This window comes from Mus caroli, unplaced genomic scaffold (assembly GCF_978045245.1).
Source record: "Mus caroli unplaced genomic scaffold, Mus_caroli_1 scaffold_2, whole genome shotgun sequence".
Lineage (NCBI taxonomy): Eukaryota > Metazoa > Chordata > Mammalia > Rodentia > Muridae > Mus > Mus caroli.
The window spans coordinates 93557457-93579065 of NW_028227257.1; the positions used below are offsets into that span (position 1 = coordinate 93557457).

Below are 21609 nucleotides of genomic sequence, written 5' to 3' on the forward strand. Positions count from 1 at the left end.
AATGTGACTGCATTACAACATTCAACTTTAAAATGACTTCTCCCTATTTTACTCATGTGTTTAATATTTATTTTTACACATAGAACAAGTGCTGTTCTCATATTTAGTCAGGGAAATCTCTGTCCTCTATGGCACAATAGTTAATGCAGAGAGTAGGGGGCTGGAGTACGCTCATTTCTAGAGTGCCCCATCTACAATGTATCCAGCATACTGAGACTGCAATTGTATTCCCTCTGCCAACATTGCCTGTACGTTCCTCCTCTTTCCTTAATACCTGCTAGCTCATATTTTCTTACTACTGTATCCTCTGTGTGTGTATATGTGTTTGTATATTTCAGGTCTTGTGAAAGTTGCCACAGCTATTGTCTGCTCATGATTGTGATACCCATGACACAAGCAAACATGTGTTTCACATTACTCTTCTAAATCCCACAATTGCCTGTCTTCTACAATGTTGCCTGGGCCTTGTAGGGAGTGATATTGAAGTCTTATTTAGAACTGGGTACTCAACTATTACTCTTACCACTATATAGTTTAGAATCTCTGCATTAACTGCCACCTATTGGAATAAGAAGCTTCATTGATGAAAGCTGAGAGTGGCACTAATCAATGTATATAATCATACATCTCTAGAAGGCAGCTGTCCTGTCATATTTACTTTATAAATTTACCTTACTTCAGTCCCGTGTACTGCTATGGCTAGAAAACTTACACTCTATGTGTTACAAAAGTAGTCAAAAATTTTGTAATTTTGTGTACCCTATTTTGTAGCAGAAGATGGCCTAGTCAGCCATCACTGGGAGGAGAGGCCCTTGGTCTTGCGAAGATTATATGCCCCAGTACAGGGGAATGCCAGGGCTAGGAAGCACAAGTGGGTGGGTTGGGGAACAGGGCGGGGTAAGGTAAAGGGGACTTTTGGGGTAGCATTTAAAATGTAAATGAAGAAAATATCTAATAAAAATTGTTTAAAAAATAGTGTTATATGTAGTCATGTAGCAGATGTGTAGCTTGGTCCAGGGTAGGTTGGTACTCAAGTAGACTAGGTGGTGCTCTGGGATCTGGATGTAATGTGAACAAATAAATAAATTAATGTAAAAAAAGATTGCTACAGATAAATTAACACCAGAACTCATGACAACATCAGTATCTTCTAAGGTGACCCATTGCACATTTAATAGATAGAAGTCCAGAGGAAGCTGATTTGAAACATCAATCCTTAAGTAACAGATAATATTAATTTTAACAAGTGAAAGACATGAGACCATAAAGGATAACCAATTATATGTGTGGCTATTTCTTTACTTTCCTATCTAATAAAGCCATATGGCATGACTCCATTGATATTAATAATAATAATAACTCAAGCTTTGTGGACAGCAAAAAATTGAGATCATTATTTAAATTTATTGAACTCTCTATAATAAATTATTGAAATGTTTACATAATATGACTACATAAGAAAATTAATACTGCACTTGGGATAGTTTATATATACTATTTAATGTAATTACTATATTGTTACAAGTTATACCTTCCGTGAAGTCTGTCCTTTAGTACCTTAGCAAACTGAGTAGAAATGCAATCACACAGTAAACTGAGGTAACAACCACCATTTTTTAAAATTTTTATTTAGATATTTTTTATATACATTTCAAATTTTATACCCTTTCTTCATTTCCCTCCCCAACCTCCCTATCCCATCCCCCCTCCCCCTGCTCACTACCCACCCATACCTGCTTCCCTGTCCTGGCATTCCCCTACACTGGGGCATCAAGCATTAACAAGGCCAAGAGCCTCTCGTCTCACTGATGTTCCAGAAGGCCATCCTCTCCTACATATGTGGATAAAGCCTTGAGTTCCTTCATGTGTACTCTTTTGTTGGTGGTTTAGTTCTTGGGAGCTCTGGGAGTACTGGTTGGTTCATATTGTTTTTCCTCCTATGGGGCTGCAAACCCTTTCAGTTCCTTAAGTATTTCTCTAGCTCCTCCATTGGGGACCCTTGTGCTCAGTCCAATGGACAGATGTGAGTCTCCACTTTGGTGTTTCTCAGACACTGGCAGAGCCTCTCAAGAGATAGCTATATCAGGCTCCTGTCAGCAAGCACTTGTTGGTATCCACAATAAGTCTCAGTTTGGTAAATGTATATAGGATGGATCCCCAGGTGGGACAGTCACTGGATGACCTTTCCTTCTGTTTCTGCTCCAAACTTTGTCTCCGTTTCTCCTCCCATGGGTATTGTGATCCCCTTATAAGAAGTATCCTCACTGTGGTCTCCTTCTTCTTGAGCTTCATGTGGTCTATGAATTGTATCTTGGGTCATCTGTATTTCTGGACTAAACAACCAACAATTTATCTCTTCATTCTAATCAAATTGTGTTTCATTAGAAGGTTAAAACATAGGAGAAATTTGCAACTGTAATGATAGTTTTTTGGGTCATAATGCTAATATTAAAAGATTAAAAATATAGATTGAATTGAGTCTACAAATCATTATGTGATAAAACCAGATTATGTATATTATTATGCCTCTGGATCTCAAAATCTCAGATTCAAGGTATTTTTTTCCATTACTCACCTACAAAATAACCTCGATAAGGCCCTCGATATAAGAGACTGTTTATGGGAAGGATCAACTGTAGGGGGAGGCTCTGGATGGTCCTTCCATCTGTCTCAGCTCCAAACTTTGTCTCTGTAACTCCTTCCATGGGTATTTTGTTCCCCATTCTAAGGAGGAACAAATTATCCACACTTTGGTCTTCCTTCTTCTCGAGTTACATGTGTTTTGCAAATTGTATCTTGGGTGTTGTAAGTTTCTGAGCTAATGTCCACTAATCAGTGAGTGCATATCATGTGAGTTCTTTTGTGATTGGTTACCTCACTCAGGATGATATCCTCCAGATACTTCCATTTTCCTCAGAATTTCATAAATTCATTGTTTTTAATAGCTGAATGGTACTCCATTGTGTAAATATACCACATTTTCTGTATCCATTCTTCTGTTGAAGGACATCTGGGTTCTTTCCAGCTTATGGCTATTATGAATAAGGCTGCTATGAACATCGTGGAACATGTGTCCTTCTTACTGATTGGAACATCTTCTGGATATATGCCCAAGAGAGGTATTGTTGTATCTTCAAGTAGTACAATGTCCAATTTTTTGAGGAACCGCCAGACTGATTTCCAGAGTGGTTGTACCAGCTTGCAATCACACCAGCAATGGAGGAGTGTTCCTCTTTCTCTACATTGTTGCCAGCATCTGCTGTCACCTGAATTATTGATCTTAGCCATTCTGACTGGTGTGAGGTAGAATCTCATGGTTGTTTTGATTTGCATTTCCCTGATGATTAAAGATATTGAACATTTTTTTAGGTGCTCCTCAGCCATTTGGTATTCCTCAGTTGAGAATTCTTTATTTAGCTCTGTACCACCTTTTTTAATGGGGTTATTTAATTTTCTTGAGTCCAGCTTCTTGAGTTCTTTGTGTATATATTGGATATTAGTCTCCTATCTGGTTTAGGATTGGTAAAGATTCTTTCCCAATATGTTGGCGGCCTTTTTGATTTATTGACAGTGTCTTTTGCCTTACAGAAGCTTTGCAATTTTATGAGGTCCCATTTGACAACTCTTGATCTTACAGCTCAAGCCATTGCTGTTCTGTTCAGGAATTTTCCCCCTGTGCCCATATCTTTAAGGCTTTTCCCAACTTTCTCCTCTATAAGTTTTAGTGTCTCTGGTTTTATGTGGAGTTCCTTGATCCAGTTAGCCTTGAGTGTTGTATAAGGAGATAAGAATAGATCAATTCACATTCTTCTACATGATAACCGAAAGTTGAGCCAGCACCATTTTGTTGAAAATACTGTCTTCTTTCTACTGCATGGTTTTAGCTCCTTTGTCAAAGATCAAGTGACCATTGGTGTTTGGGTTCATTTCTTGGTCTTCAATTCTATTCCATTGATCTACCTGTCTGTTGCTGTACCAGTACCATGAGGAGAAACAAGAATTTTGTGAAAACTCAGAGGAAACATTTTCAGGAAGAAGAAAAGAATATTTCTTTATGACCTCCTTGTATAGAATTTAGTTATATCAAGGTGATAGTCTTAGCTACTGTTTTGTTTTGATAGGGAAGATTATTACTACTTTTATGGCTTTATTTTAGACAATAACATCTATTTCTGTAGTTGTGTATGAGCAAAGTTTAGTAAATGAGCATTTGAACATCATAGAAAATTTTCAAACTTTTATCCAAATTTCAACTGATCTGTAGCATGTACACATGTTAAGATCATTGTCCATTATCAAAATGCAAATAAAATCCATATTGAGATTCAATGTTATTTATTGAGAACAGCCATTACTATGAAATTCAACATCAAAGAAATTTGGGCAGGTTGAATGTCAATACTAATGCTTCCTTGTGTGTGTATGTGTGTTTGTAATATACAACAGTGAAGTTACATTACTTTCTATGTAGGTTCCTCAAAAGGCAAGAATTTTCCTACACCAGATACATGAATATACCTAAGGAAAGTATGGGATATATGTTAGAATGAGGCATATTCATTTAACACACCTCAATAACCAAAGATTAGAATCAGCATAGGTACCCATCAATAGAAGTGTGAGTAACAAAAATATATCTCACATACAGTGTGTAATATTATTCAGAAATTAATTGGTTAAATACCATGGATTGTTTAAAATTTTGTATGGACTGTAATCATTATACTAAGTAAAATTAGCCAGCCAAAAAAGTAAGTGTTATGTGTTTTTATTTATATATGAAATCTGGAAACAAACAAAATTTCAGGAGTTATTACTTAGAAAGAGAAACAAGAAAACCCAGGTTGAAGAGTGAGAGTGAGACAAGAAAGTAGAGAGTTGATATTATCAAAATAAAATATACCACTGTAAAATAATGATGAATTAAATGAAAACTACAAGAAAAGGAAAATTTTCTGTTTCCTTATCAGTGACAGAAAAAGAAAGTTTAACCTAATTGTAAACACAATTCAGGAGAGGAGGAAAAAGAAAAAAAGTAGAATAGTAAATGATGTAGATGATAGATAACAGATGATAGATAGATGATAGATGAATAGATAGATGATAGATAGATGGATAGATAGATAGAAGATAGATAGAGAGACAGACAGATAGATATATGATAGAGGTAACATATAGAGAGATGGACAAAGGCACAGAAACAGACAATCAAAGTAAATTATAAGAAACAGTTTAAATAAGCTGAACTATGGGCTTTATTGTTCTTGAAGGTCACAATGAATTAAGATCCCTAAATAGACTTATATTTCTCTTTACACTACTAGTACCATATGTGGCTTGTCAACATGAAGTAACTTAAATATGAGAAACATTTAGATGTATTAAGAAAAAAATCAGCCACATCAAGGTGAGCAGATGATTCCAATGTCTACTGAAGTTAAATTCATGCAGGTCAGTGATTTTGTTCTTTCTATTTATACTTCTTTCAAATACTACATCTCAAGTACAGTTTCACTTCCCTCGACTCTCTTCTTACACCTGTTCCCTTTCCTCTAGATCCATGTCCTTTAACTTCTCAGAAAAAGTAAGACATTCTAGGGACATCAACTAAATATGCAATAAGAATCTGCTATAGTCTCCTCTGAACTTAGGAACTTAGTCTGCACAGGTAAGAGTGTGCACCACAGAAGCTGATAGCTTCTTAGAAAGGCGGGAGCCACAGAGCTACTGAGGCAGCGCACTTTTCGGGCCCCAGACATCCAGCCACCTTCCTGGTCAGAGGACAGATGTCCACCCAGCCCGGGAGGCTTTTGCCTCTAGATCAACGGGAGCCATCTTGGTTCCAGGACTCCACTGAACATAGTCTGCACAGGTGAGAGTGTGCACCAGAGAAGCTGACAGCTTCTGTGACATGCCAAAGCAACATAGCTTCTGGGAAAGGTCTTGTTTTGTGCCTTCCTCTTTGGTCAGGAGGAGGTCCAAACTCCAGATTTCTGTGCACCTCCCCTGTAAGAGGAGAGATTGCCTGCAGAGAGTGCTCTGACCACTGACACTCAGAGGAGAGAGCCTGTCTCCCAGGTCTGCTGATAGATGGTAACAGAATCACCAGAAAAACAATCTCTAAACAGAGACAACTATAAAAACTAACTCCAGAGATTATCAGATGGCAAAAGGTAAACGTAAGAATCTTACTAACAGAAACCAAGACCATTCACCATAATCAGAACCCAGCACTCCCACTTCGCCCAGTCCAGGGCACCCCAACACACCAGAAAAGCTAGACCCTGATCTAATAGCATATCTCATGATGATGGTAGAGGACATCAAGAAGGACTTTAATAACACACTTAAAGAAATACAGGAGAACACTGCTAAGCAGGTAGAAGACATTAAAGAGGAAGCACAAAAATCCCTTAAAGAATTGCAGGAAAACACAACCAAACAGGTGATGGAATTGAATAAAACTATCCAAGACCTAAAAAGGGAAGTTGACACAATAAAGAAAACCCAAAGTGAGGCAACGCTGGAGATAGAAATCCTAGGAAAGAAATTTGGAACCATAGATGTGAGCATCAGCAACAGAATACAAGAGATGGAAGAGAGAATCTCAGGTGCAGAAGATTCCATAGAGAACATCGGCACAACAATCAAAGAAAATGGAAAATGCAAAAAGATCCTAACTCAAAACATCCAATAAATCCAGGACACAATGAGAAGACCAAACCTACGGATAATAGGAGTAGATGAGAATGAAAAATTTCAACTCAAAGGACTGGCAAATATCTTCAACAAAATTATAGAAGAAAACTTCCCAAACCTAAAGAAAGAGATGCCCATGAACATACAAGAAGCCTACAGAACACCAAATAGACTGGACCAGAAAAGAAATTCCTCCTGACACATAATAATCAGAACAACAAATGCACTAAATAAAGATAGAATACTAAAAGCAGTAAGGGAAAAAGGTCAAGTAACATATAAAGGCAAGCCTATCAGAATTACTCCAGATTTTTCACCAGAGACTATGAAAGACAGAAGGGCCTGGACAGATGTTATACAGACAATAAGAGAACACAAATTTCAGCCCGGGCTACTATACCCAGCCAAACTCTCAATTACCATAGATGGAGTAACCAAAGTATTCCATGATAAAACAAAATTCACACATTATCTTTCCATCAATCCAGCCCTTCAAAGGATAATAACAGAGAAAAACCAATACAAGGACGGAAACCACATCCTAGAAAAAGCAAGAAGGTAATCCCTCAACAAACCTAAAAGAAGACATCCACAAGAACAGAATGCCAATTTTAACAACAAAAAATAACAGGAAGCAACAATTACTTTTCCTTAATATCTCTTAATATCAATGGACTCAATTCCCCAATAAAAAGACATAGACTAACAGACTGGATACACAAACAGGACCCAACATTTTGCTGCTTACAGGAAACTCATCTCAGAGAAAAAGATAGAAACTACCTCAGAATGAAAGGCTGGTAAACAATATTCCAAGCAAATGGTAGGACGAAACAAGCTGGAGTAGGCATTCTAATATCTAATAAAATCGACTTCCAACCCAAAGTCATCAAAAAAAGACAAGGAAGGGCACTTCATACTCATCAAAGATAAAATCCTACAAGAGGAACTATCAATTATGAATATCTATGCCAAATACAAGGGCAGCCATATTCATTAAAGATACTTTAGTAAAGCTCAAAGCACACATTACACCTCACACAATAATAGTGGGAGACTTCAACACACCACTTTCACCAATGGACAGATCATGGAAACAGAAACTAAACAGGGACACAGTGAAACTAACAGAAGTTATGAAACAAATAGATCTGACAGATATCTACAGAACATTTTATCTTAAAACAAAAGGATATACCTTCCTCTCAGCATCTCATGGTACCTTCTCCAAAATTGACCATATAATTGGTCACATAGCAAGCCTCAACAGATACAAAACTATTGAAATTGTCCCATGCATCCTATCAGATCACCATGGACTAAGGCTGATCTTCAATAACATAATAAATAATAGAAAGCCAACATTCACGTAAAAACTGAACAACACTCTTCTCAATGATACCTTGGTCAAGGAAGGAATAAAGAAAGAAATTAAGGACTTTTTGAAGTTTAATGAAAATGAAGCCACAACATACCCAAACTTATGGGACACAATGAAAGCATTTCTAAGAGGAAAACTAATAGCTCTGAGTGCCTCCAAAAAGAAACTAGAGAGAGCACACATTAGCAGCTTGACAACACACCTAAAAGCTCTAGAACAAAACGAAGCAAATTCACCCAAGAGAAATGGACAGCAGGAAATAATCAAACTCAGGGGTGAAATCAACGAAGTGGAAACAAGAACTATTCAAAGAATCAACCAAAAAAGGAGCTGGTTTAGTGTGCCAGACTCACTAGAGGGCACAGGGAAAGTATCCTAAATAACAAAATCAGAAATGAAAAGAGAGACATAACAACAGATGCTGAAGAAATTAGACAACAAAAGGAGATCAAGGGGATACAAATCGGAAAAGAAGAAGTCAAAATATCACTTTTTGCAGATGATATGATAGTATACATAAGTGACCCTAAAAATTCCACCAGAGAACTTCTAAACCTGATAAACAGCTTCGGTGAAGTAGCTGGATATAAAATTAACTCAAACAAATCAATGGCCTTTCTCTACACAAAGAATAAACAGCCTGAGAAAGAAATTAGGGAAACAACACCCTTCTCAATAGTCACAAATAATATAAAATATCTTGGCGTGACTCTAAGGAAGTGAAAGATCTGTATAATAAAAACTTCAAGTCTCTGAAGAAAGAAATTCTAGAAGATCTCAGAAGATGGAAAGATCTCCCATGCTCATGGATTGGCAGGATCAACATTGTAAAAATGGCTATCTTGCCAAAAGCAATCTACAGATTCAATGCAATCCCCATCAAAATTCCAACTCAATTCTTCAACGAATTAGAAAGTGCAATCTGCAAATTCATCTGGAATAACAAAAAACCTAGGATAGCAAAAACTCTTCTCAAGGATAAAAGAACCTCTGGTGGAATCACCATGCCAGACCTAAAGCTTTACTACAGAGCAATTGTGATAAAAACGGTGTGGTACTGGTATAGTGACAAACAAATAGACCAATGGAATAGAATTGAAGACCCAGATATGAACCCACACACCTACGGTCACTTGATCTTCGACAAGGGAGCTAAAACCATCCAGTGGAAGAAAGACAGCATTTTCAACAAATGGTGCTGGCACAACTGGTTGTTATCATGTAGAAGAATGGGAATCGGTCCATTCCTATCTCCTTGTACTAAGGTCAAGTCTAAGTGGATCAAGGAACTTCACATAAAACCAGAGACACTGAAACTTATAGAGGAGAAAGTGGGGAAAAGCCTTGAAGATATGGGCACAGGGGAAAAATTCTTGAATAGAACAGCAATGGCGTGTGCTGTAAGATTGAGAATTGACAAGTGGGACCTCATATAACTGCAAAGCTTCTGCAAGCAAAAGACACCATCAATAAGACAAAAAAACCACCAACAGATTGGGAAAGGATCTTTACCTATCCTAAATCAGATAAGGGACTAATATCCAATATATATAAAGAACTCAAGAAGGTGGACTCCAGAAAGTCAAATAATCCCATTAAAAGAATAGAACTCAGAACTGAACAAAGAATTCTCACCTGAGGAATACTGAATGGCAGAGAAGCACCTGAAAAAATGTTCAACATCCTTAAACATCAGGGAAATGCAAATCAAAACAACCTTGAGATTCCACCTCACACCAGTCAGAATGGCTAAGATCAAAAATTCAGGTGACAGCAGATGCTGGCGAGGATGTGGAGAAAGAGGAACACTCCTCCATTGTTGGTGGGATTGCAAGCTTGTACAACCACTCTGGAAATCAGTCTGGCGGTTCCTCAGAAAATTGGACATAGTAATACTGGAGGATCCAGCAATACCTCTCCTGGGCATATATCCAGAAGATGTACCAACCGGTAAGAAGGAAACATGCTCCACTATGTTCATAGCAGCCCTATTTATAATAGCCAGAAGCTGGAAAGAACCCAGATGTCCCTCAACAGAGGAATGGATACAGAAATTATGGTACATTTACACAATGGAGTACTACTCAGCTATTAAAAAGAATGAATTGATGAAATTCCTAGCCAAATGGATGGACCTAGAGGGCATCATCTTGAGTGAGGTAACACAATCACAAAAGAACTCACACAATATGTATTCACTGATAAGTGGATATTAGCCCCAAACTTAGGATACCCAAGATAAGATACAATTTGCTAAACGCATAAAACTCAAGAAGAATGAAGACCAAAATGTGGACAATATGCCCCTTCTTAGAATTGGGAACAAAACACCCATGGAAGGAGTTACAGAGACAAACTTTCGAGCTGTGATGAAAGGATGGACCATCTAGAGACTGCCATATCCAGGGATCCATCCCATAATCAGCTTCTAAACGCTGACACCATTGCATACACTAGCAAAATTTTGCTGAAAGGACCCAAATATAGCTGTCTCTTGTGAGACGATGCCGGGGCCTAGCAAGCACAGGAGTGGATGCTCACAGTCAGCTATTGGATGTATCACAGGGCTCCCAATGGAGAAGCTAGAGAAAGTACCCAAGGAGCTAAAGGGATCTGCATCCCTATAGTTGGAACAACATGATGAACTAACCAGTACCCCGGAGCTCTTGTCTCGAGCTGCATATGTATCGAAAGATGGCCTAGTCGGCCATCACTGGAAAGAGAGGCCCATTGGACTTGCAAAGTATATATGCCCCAATATAGGGGAATGCCAGGGCCAAAAGAATGGGAATGGGTGGGTAAGGAAGTGGGGGGCGGTATGGGGGACTTTTGGGATAGCATTGGAAATGTAATTGAGGAAAATATGTAATAAAAAATATTAAAAATTAAAAAAAATTAAAAAAAAAGAAATACAAAACACCATCAGATCCTTCAACAAATGGCTATACTCAACAAAACTGGAGAACCTGGATGAAATGGACAAGTTTCTAGACAGATACCAGGTACCAAAGTTAAATCAAGATCAGGTTAATGATCTAAACAGTCCTATGTCCCCTAAAGAAATAGAAACAGTCATTAATATTCTCCCAACCAAAAAAAGGCCAGGACCAGATGGGTTTAGTGCAGAGTTCTATCAGACCTTCAAAGAAGATCTAATCCCAGTTCTTCACAAACTATTCCACAAAATAGAAACAGAAAGTACTCTACCCAACTCATTCTATGAAGCCACAATTACTCTGATACCTAAACCACAAAAAGACCCAACAAAGATAGAGAACTTCAGACCAATTTCCCTTATGAATATCGATGCAAAAATACTCAATAAAGTTCTCCCTAAGTGAATCCAAGAAAACATCAAAACATTCATCCATCCAGACCAAGTAGGTTTCATCCCAGGAATGCAAGGATGGTTCAATATACGGAAATCCAGCAACCTAATCCAGTATATAAACAAACTCAAAGACAAAAACCACATGATCATCTCGTTAGATGCTGAGAAAGCATTTGACAAAATCCAACACCCATTCATGATAAAAGTCTTAGAAAGATCAGGAATTCAAGGCCCATACCTAACCATGATAAAAGCAATCTACAGCAAACCAGTAGCCAACATCAAAATAAATGGTGATTAGCTGGACTAAATCCCACTAAAATCAGGGACTAGACAAGGCTGTCCACTCTCTCCCTACCTATTCAACATTGTACTTGAAGTCCTAGCCAGAGCAATTCGACAACAAAAGGAGATCAAGGGGATACAAATTGGAAAAGAAGAAATCAAAATATCACTTTTTGCAGATGATATGATAGTATATATAAGTGACCCTAAAAATTCCACCTGAGAACTCCTAAGCCTGATAAACAGCTTCAATGAAGTAGCTGGATATAAAATTAACTCAAACAAGTCAATGGCTTTTCTGTACACAAAGGATAAACAGGCTGAGAAAGAAATTAGGGAAACAACATGTTTCTCAATAGTCACAAACAATGTAAAATAACTTGGTGTGACTCTAACTAAGGAAGTGAAAGATCTGTATGACAAGAACGTCAAGTCTCTGAAGAAAGAAATTAAAGAAGATCTCAGAAGATGGAAAGTTCTCCCATGCTCATGGATTGGCAGGATCAATATAGATCCCTATCAATTATAGAACCCAAAACTACCAGCCCAGAGTTAGTTCCACCCATAAGGGGTCTTTCCCCCTTAATCACTAATTGAGAAAATTCGTTAGAGTTGTATCTCATGGAGATATTTCCTCAACTGAAGCTCCTTTCTCTTTGATAATTCCAGTTGTATCAAGATGACACAAAACTAGCCAGTACAATTGACCCCTTGTCAACTTGACACACATACACATCACTAGTAAACCTCAACCCTTAATTTCTCATTCATCCCCAAGGTTTAAATAACTTTAAACGTCCCACTGTCTTTACATATTCTTAAAATTTCCATCTCTTTAAAATATCCATCTCTTTTAAAATCCAAAGTCTTTTTACAATTAAAAGTCTCTTAACTGTGGGCTCCACTAAGGTAGTTTCTTCCTTCAAGAGGGAAAAATATTAGGACACAGTCACAATCAAAAGCAAAAATTAAACTTCAACTGTCCAATGTCTGGGATCCAACTCACTATCTTCTGGGCTCCTCCAAGGAATTGGGTCACTTCTACAGCCCTGTTCTTTGTAGCACACACGTCCTCCTCTAGGCTCCAGATGCCTGTACTCCACTGCTGCTGCTGCTCTTGGTGGTCATCTCATAGTACTGGCATCTCCAAAACACTGCATGACCCCTTTAGTCCTGGGCCATCAATCGCAACTGAGGCTGCACCTTCACCAATGGTTTTCCATGGCCTTTTACAGTGCCGAGCCTCAGCTGCTCTGCATGACCCTTTCATGCCTTCAAAACCAGTACCACCTGGGTGACCCTTACACATTACCAAGTTCCACTGCAGCACGAGTACAACCTTGGCTATCTCTGGAACATAGCCTTGTGCTTTCAGAAAACACTTTCCAGAAGATGTCACCTCCATGATGCTGGTCTCTTCTTAATCACTAATTTCTTAGCTCCAGGTAACCAGCATCAATAGTCCCAGTAATGCAAAGGTTTTGCTTTAGTAGTTCTGGTATCTTGTTAATCACAGCTAATTCTTCAGGCCCAGCTAACCAGAGCTACAGAATCTTCACAATCAAAACAGCAATGAAAAGAGTCTTTAATTTTCCCTCTGAAATTTCACAAGCCAGACCTCCATCTTATGCACTGTTCTTAACATTATCTTCCAAGCACCTACACAACATCTGACAGAGCTCTTAACAATGAATGGGTCTTCAAGCCCAAGTTCCAAAGTCCTTCCACAGTCCACCCAAAACATGGTCAGGTTGTCACAAGAATACCCCACTTCTGGTACCAATTTGTCTTAGTCAGGGTTTCTATTCCTGCACAGACATCATGACCAAGAAGCAAGTTGGGGAGGAAAGGATTAATTTGGCTTACACTTCCACAATGCTGTTCATCACCAAGGAAGTCAGTACTGGAACTTAAGCAGGTCAGGAAGCAGGAGCTGATACAGAGGCCATGGAGAAATGTTCCTTACTGGCTTGCTTCCCCTGGCTTGCTCAGCCTGTTCTCTTATAGAACCAAGACTATCATCCCAGAGATGGCCCCACCTACAAGGGGCCTTTCCCCTTGATCACTAATTGAGAAAATGCCTTAAAGTTGTATCTCTTGGAGGCATTTCCTCAATTGAAGCTCCTTTCTCTGTGATAACTCCAGCTGTGTCAAGTTGACACAAAACTAGCCAGTTCATGAATGTATGTTTTCAGGTCTGGTCATTTGATATAGGAAATCAACTGTTATTACCTATGCCTCCACACTTTCTCCCCTGAGACTGTTGCCTAACAGAGTGAGAAGAGAATGGTGGTAGAGGTGGAGACCAAGGCTGGTTTGACTGTAAGTATGAATGGAATGACCTCTTGAGACGCCTGCAACAAGAAGAGTCTCCTTTCCTGTTTCATGGATTGAGTATTTACAGGTATGGTGAAAAGAACCAATAGATCATGCCATCAAGCAAACAGGGAGGGCTGATTGGTTATAGTACAGCACTTAATTATAATGCTGGTGGAAAACCAGAGTGGCACATGTGTACTGCGTTATTAAGCTTTGCAGAGAGCTCTGTACAAGATGCCATTTAAGACAACACCAGACAAAGGGATAATCTCAGACAGGCAGAGGCAGGGAGGATCCTCTGAGAAAGGGAGCACCCCCATTTTCTCTTAACATAACAGTCCACCATGAGAGTTATCTTTCATGAAAAATATATTTACATCATTTTCCAAATTCCTTAGTTGCCTCTAGTTTTTTTGAGCAGGGATGAGGCCTCTTGGACTCCATCTGTATTTTCGCATGTCTATCATTGTTGTACCTTTTCACTTTGTGATAGTGAAATTTCATGGATGCACCTTCTAATATTCATCATAGACACCATCTTAAAGCAAATACTAGTTTCCTTTGACTCTTACAGTTTGTCCATCTCCTCATCCACAATAACCTTTGAATATTAGGAATGGGAGTGTTTTGATTGGGTGTGCTTTTCTTAAGTTATCTGTGTCAGTTTCAAAGAGAAATCTTCATGATTGTTGACTATCTTAGGTATAAGAAGACTAATTAGGATGTAGTTACAAAATATACTGGGTTATTAAAGTTGGAGTTGTAGGTTCTTCTCTAAGATCCAAGACTTCACTAGATTTTAGTAGCTGTTTAGGTATCAAGGACTTGGCACAAATTCTTTATTGCTGCATCAATCTTAAATACAATGTGAGAGCTGTTGGTTACCTCTGTGATATGTGTGCCACTAATGCACCACTAGGTGTGTTGATGTTTTTGTTGTTGTTATTGCTGTTGTTTTCCTATGGTTTTCTTCCTATGGTTCATACATATCATAGGAAGAAACTGCTTGTTGCTGTCTTTCATTAAAGATTTTATAGCACTTTCTGGTACAATGTAATCTAGTCCCTAGGAAGGAATCATCTTTTCAGTTTTGACTCAGGATCCTCTGGAACCTGTGTCTGAATTTCATGGTGTCTCCAAAAATATGAACTTTGACTCTTTAGGCAAACTAGTGAAAATAGTAATAGCCTTTATTTTTCTGAGGGGGTTTCTCACACAACACTGATTAATAAGTAAAATGAGTACTTCTTATGCCTGATGTGTTTTTTGTTAGATAGCCATTGATTGTTGGAGGAAGCATTTTCAGCCAGGTAAGATAATATAATTTTAAATATATGTTTATTTATGCGCAAGTTTACATGTATTATAAGTATTTTTAGGTAAATACTTAAGTTTTATTTCTTATGACATTCTCAGGCATCCTTCCTGCCATCTTTCTATCATATTTTATCTTCTTAACCTTCTATATTTAGTTTATACCCTTTCCCAATTGGAGCTTGTTCCTCCCAACAGATCACTTCTACATTGCTATTTTCCTCTCCATTGCTCTCTTTTCCCCCAGAATCTCAGTGTTCTTTTTTTTTTTTTTTTTTTTCCTATTCCCAGGTTCTTCAGTTGATCATGGATATGTACTAACATCTGATTATTTGGAATTAGGAGGCTCAGATGAAAAAGAACATGAGCATGAAGCATATATCTTGCTAGGTATAAATTTCTGAGTTACCTCACTCAAAATGATCATTGCTAGTTCCATTACTTTTCTTGCAATGTTTGTGATTTTACTTTTTAAAATTGAATGGTACCCATCAGGAACATGTATCACATTTTCATTATCCACTCATCAGTTAAAGAACATACAGGTTTTTGTTTTGTTTTGTTTTGTTTGTTTTGTTTTGTTTGCTTATTTTTAATTTTCTAGGTATTGTCATTAGACCAAAAATGAGCATGTTTGGTAGAGTGTATGTATTGTATCATTTCCAGTCATTAGGCTCCATGCCAAGGAATAGTATGGCTGTCCCTATCTGAGATGGGATATCCATTGTTGTTGTCTAGTTCAGCTGATGCTTAAGCAGGCCTTTTAAAGAGTCTTCTTAAGTTTAGCTTCTGATATAGTAACAACACCTCTTCTCATAGCAAATCCCCTATTCCTCTGGCCTTTCTAATATTTCTGTTCTCTCTTTTGAAATAATCCATGAACTTTAGCTGCTGGAATTGTTTTGTAAGTTTATCAGTTAGAACTGGGCTCCTGAACAGTACAATTTAATAGGCTGTAACTTCCTGTTATGGAATCCATCTGCTGCAAAGTGAAATTCTTTTATGAGAGGTGAGAACTACACTTACCAGTGATAAGATCACATATTTTCTTGTTTTTAATCAATATATTTTAACTCTAGAAAAATCATTTCTTTAATATAACTTTTTTCTAAAAAAATTTCTATTATTCAGTTGTGATCTCATTAACAAAGTAAGCACTTTAAATTCAAAAATGAATTTCCCTTCTATCCATACTACTTAAAAAGGTCCTAATGTGAGGAAAGTGTTATATAAATATTATACTTTATACATTTATTGAATTAAAGAGACTATGCATAAATGTAGTACATCAGAAAAAAGCAGTTTTTATGTTCTTCTTTATAAAGCTCCCAGGAATAAGCAAAACCTTTGCTAAATTAGTCTTTTGACCTTAGTCCTTGAAAGCTTGCCAATAAATTTGGCTTATAAATTGCCTCCTGAGAATGACCATATTACATGATGTTCATGATTTAAATGATATGTCCCACATTCATAAATTAGAGACAAAAACATACACTGTTGCCCTGATATATATATATACTCACTCTTGGAATAAATTCAAACCATAAATTTCCTTTAAAAATTATTTTTGACAAAGACTTGAGGAAAGAATAATTTAATTTCCTCCTGACATTTTAAAAAATGAGTACACAAAAGAATGAAAAAAATAATACCAAGGAAAACAAAAGATCTAGATCTTATGTGTTCAGATCTCCAAGTAATTTTTTTACTTTAATTGTGAGAAAATTTGGAAGTTGAATGTTTTCCAACCCATGATATTGGAAATAGTTTCCCTGTTTTTTCTGTCAACTTTGGCATTGTGTGTAAGTATTTTTAAAATTGTGGAGGTTGAAGCAAATAAAATAAAGATTATATTTTAAGATATAAGTGCAAATAAAATTTGGCATGTATAGAAGTAACAGGATTGTGGCAAGCTTAGACTGGATGGAAGGAGATTATACTAGTGATGATTCCTATTTCAATAAAATAATTTTTTGTTAAAATGTGTTTGAAATTGTCAGAAGATAATAATCCATCTTTTAAATAGTTATTTTTTAATGTAGTCTATTACTTTAAAATGTAGTTACAGTTAATTGATATATCAAAGAGCAGGAAACATATTGAAGTTGTTCTCTACCTTTTTAATTTAATGCATATTTTATTTAAATTTCCTGAATTAAGAGCATGACTAAGATAATTTGGTGTCTCACAATTTAACATGATCACAGACACAATGTGAATTTGTATTGAGTTCAATTGAATTCATAAATTAACTGTTTCTTTTCCATATTCTAGGTTAAAATATGGGAATAATATGAGCACATACAAAACATTTCATGCAAATAAATTCATTAAAAGACATTATTTAGAGTAGCACTCGCTTTCTCTTTTATAGCACATAATAATACTTATAATATATTCAAATTCTGCTTTGAACCTCTATTTGGAAATCTAATTATGTACAGTTATATACTATAATTATGAATGTACAGTGAGAATCATATTCACAAACATCTCTGTTATCATACTAACATTTCTGTTATCATCTTTGATTTCTCACCATTTAGGGTCATTGACTATGTACACCTGGAATCACACAAATAAGCCAGACTTTATCCTCATGGGATTGACAGATTCCAAAGAAATACAGCTGATCCTCTCTGTACTGTTTCTCCTGATATACCTAATCACTGTTCTGGGGAACATAGGCATGATGTTGATCATCTATATAGATACTCAGCTTCACACTCCAATGTATTTTTTCCTTACCCATCTGTCAATAGTTGACCTCAGTTATTCAACTGCCATCACACCGAAAACATTAGAGAACCTGCTAACAACAAACAAGAGCATTTCCTACACCAATTGTTTTGCACAACTGTACATTTTTATCCTCTTAGCAGCTACTGAATGTTTTTTGCTTTCCTCAATGGCCTATGACCGCTACATAGCCATCTGCAACCCTTTACAGTACCCAGTTATTATGTCTCCACGATGCTGTCTTGCTCTCCTTACTGGGTCCTATGTAATTGGAGCTGTGGATTCCACTCTAACTGTGTTTAGCATGATTACACTACATTTCTGCAAATCCAACGTCATCCGTCATTTTTATTGTGACACATCTCCACTTCTATTTCTGTCTTGCAGTGACACACATGTAGTTGAAATCATTATATTCATTTTTGCAGGCTCCACAATCCTGGGGTCCCTTATCACAATATCTGGATCCTATGTATCCATTCTTTCTACTATTTTGAAGATAAATTCTACTTCAGGAAAGCAGAAAGCCTTTTCCACTTGTGCCTCTCATCTCCTTGGAGTGACTGTTTTTTACAGCACTCTCATTTTTACTTATTTAAAGCCAAGTAAGTCCTATTCTTTGGGAAAGGAACAAGTGGCTTCTGTTTTCTATACTATTGTGATCCCCATGCTGAACCCACTCATTTATAGTCTCAGAAACAAAGAGGTCAAAAGTGCTGTTGTTAGATTAGTGAAGAAGAGACAAGGATCCAGGAAGTTAATTTAACCATGATATTAACCAGTCAGTCACATTGTTTCAACTTTCATGTTCCCTTGGTCAGTTTCTATAAACAAGTACAATTAGTTTTACATTTCTATTTCTTTGGGTATTTCTCATACAAATATAGGTTGGTAATTTCCAGGAACACAGTTTTAGATGTTAGTTTTTTTCTGGCTGAATTTCATGGATCATATTGTCAAAACATGTCTTTTGTTTTGTTTTGGGGAATACTTGTTTGCAGCCTAAGAAAACATGTTTGAAATTCATAGGTCCGTGCCATATAAAATTTCATGCTTATTAAGTATTTAGGTAAACATAATGAAAAGTTAATTTGGGCAATGTCTATATTTTCAGAAATCACTCACTAATTCACAGTCAATTTCTTCAATATTCTTTGATAAGGAACTAAATTTAGTATTAAATTACTTCAGCAGCACAGGATAAATAATATTTCCACTTTCATGTGATAAGATGATGGAAGTAATATTGTTGAAATAATAAAATGTGGTTTATTGTGATTAATAATAATCACAGCAAATATGTCACAGTAATCAACTACTGACATATTTTAAATGACTATCATTTCTTGAAGAATATTCTATGATGTTTAATAAATTTCTTTTTGATAATTTAATGCACAAGTATGTAATTACCTTAAAAAGAATATGTTCAGTTGTTTCCAAATTTGAATTTGAATTTTACATAAATTTCTGAAGTAGCATTAAGTTATAGGAAAATTATATTGTGCTGTAAATCATTACATGTTAGTGACAATTTTGAAAACATTTAAAGTTCAGGAAGAGGAGAAAAGTACAAAATGATTGAAATTCCGAAGCATATTCTTCTCAGTTAATAACGGAATGTTTGTCAGTATATCTCTCATAGAACAAATTTTTCTGTGTAGTCATTAATAACATTGTTCTGTGTATATTAAACTGTGTATATAAAATTGTTCTAAAATAAATTAGTAGATTAGTATTCAAGCAATTTTATTAATTTTTACATGTGCATGTATATGTATGTAGGATGTGAGTATCAATTTCCTACTTATGTATGTTTGTATGCATGTGTGTGTGTGTAGAATGTGAGTATCAATTTCCTATGTATGCATGCATGTATGTATGTATGTTTTGTATGTTTGTTTGCATGTGTGCTTGAGGTTGTATAGGGAAGGAAAGACCAGTAATTTATGTCAGATATTCTTATGTATTGTTCTCCACATTAGTTTTTGAGAGTGGTTGTCTTATTGAGCCTAAAATGAACTTATTGCCTAGCCTGGCTAGTCAGATATTATGTAAATGCAAATATCTCTGTTACCCTACACAAGGGTTTTTGCTATATGCCTACTTGTCTTGTCTCTTATATTGCTCTGAGGACTGAACTACCATCCCTGTACTAGTACAACAGGTATTTACCAACTTCATTTTCACATTTTCAAAAGATAACACACTAAGGCAAATAATTAATAATAAGTTTATATTCTCTTGACTGACATGAAATTTATCAGACAGGATAAGTATTTATGTTTATTTTTTTATATACACAGTTTATAATATAAAAGAAAATTAGCTATAGTATTGCAATTAATTAAGTCTAAGAATTGTATAGCTCTCAAGGGACCATACTGCATGCAGATTTTGAACTTGATAGATTTACAGTATGTCATGTCTAAAGTAACATAAGATACAACTACTTATCTGTCCTAATAACTAAGAAGACATTCATTCATAGTTTTCTGGGATAAAGAGATGATAAAGAATATGTATGTAATCACCTCATTTCCATAAGCTTTTCACAAACTGGCTATATTATACATAAACATTGTAAAAGGGTTTATGATTTATGTTGCTTTGGGTATCTGTATTTTCTAGAATCTGTTTTTAATATTCCTATGATTTTGTTTTTGTTAAAATAGTGATTTAAAAAATTTGTTGTTCATATATTTACTGGATTTGGTCATTTCTGACCATGAACATGTTATTTCAGTTTTTGGGACTCTTTCCTCTTTTCCATTCATTTAACATGTACTTCTCCCCCCCCCCCTTTTTTATACCTATGTTTGTTTCTACAATTTAGAAAACGTAGTAGCTGATCACATAGTTGAACAGTATATGTAACGTTTTAGTTTCTGAGTTGAAAAGAAACTTACATTTCAATTAAGATAAATATAAAATTGGCTGTCTTCTTCTCAATACCAGTCACCTAAAATAGCTTATATGTGGTTATATAGGTACAACTTCCAATAAACATAAAATGCTTGCCTTATGTATTAAAACATATCTTTATACACTATATCTTATAAATGGAGATTTGTAAGCTAGTTTAAGCTAAAATACCTTTTGCCATATCTATATCTGTTTGTGTATTGACATAAAATGAGTTTTCATTGAAAATAATTTTCATACAGTGTATTCTAATTACAGATTTTCATTTCCCCATTCCTGAACATAAGTTTTAAAGCCTGAAATGTAGTATGCAAAACATTGTTCTTGTTGCAAAATTTGTTAAAATATTAATCCACACAATTTGGTTTTAATCATAAGGACATACATTAAAAATATGCAAGCCAATAAAATGGAAAATATATTTTTGTTTACTTTTATTTTTTTCCTGTGGCTCAAATGTTCTTCTTTGCTTTCTATATATTGAATGCTTTTTTTCATAAAATATATTCTTATCACATTTTTCCTACTCCAGATTCCTTATCCCCCTGACTTCCCCACCCACCTAAATCCACATCCTTTCTTTCTCTCTCTCATTAGGAAAAAAAAAAACAAACAA

General features: G+C 36.1%; 1 protein-coding gene across 1 annotated transcript; it reads left to right on the forward strand.

Annotated features, from left to right (window-relative positions):
• The first annotated feature begins 17886 nt into the window (after window positions 1-17886).
• LOC110306449 (olfactory receptor 8H1-like) lies at window positions 17887-18834 on the forward strand. Its single transcript, XM_021178575.3, has one exon. The coding sequence runs from the start codon at window positions 17887-17889 to the stop codon at window positions 18832-18834; it is 948 nt and encodes a 315-aa protein (XP_021034234.1).
• Window positions 18835-21609: the final 2775 nt, after the last annotated feature.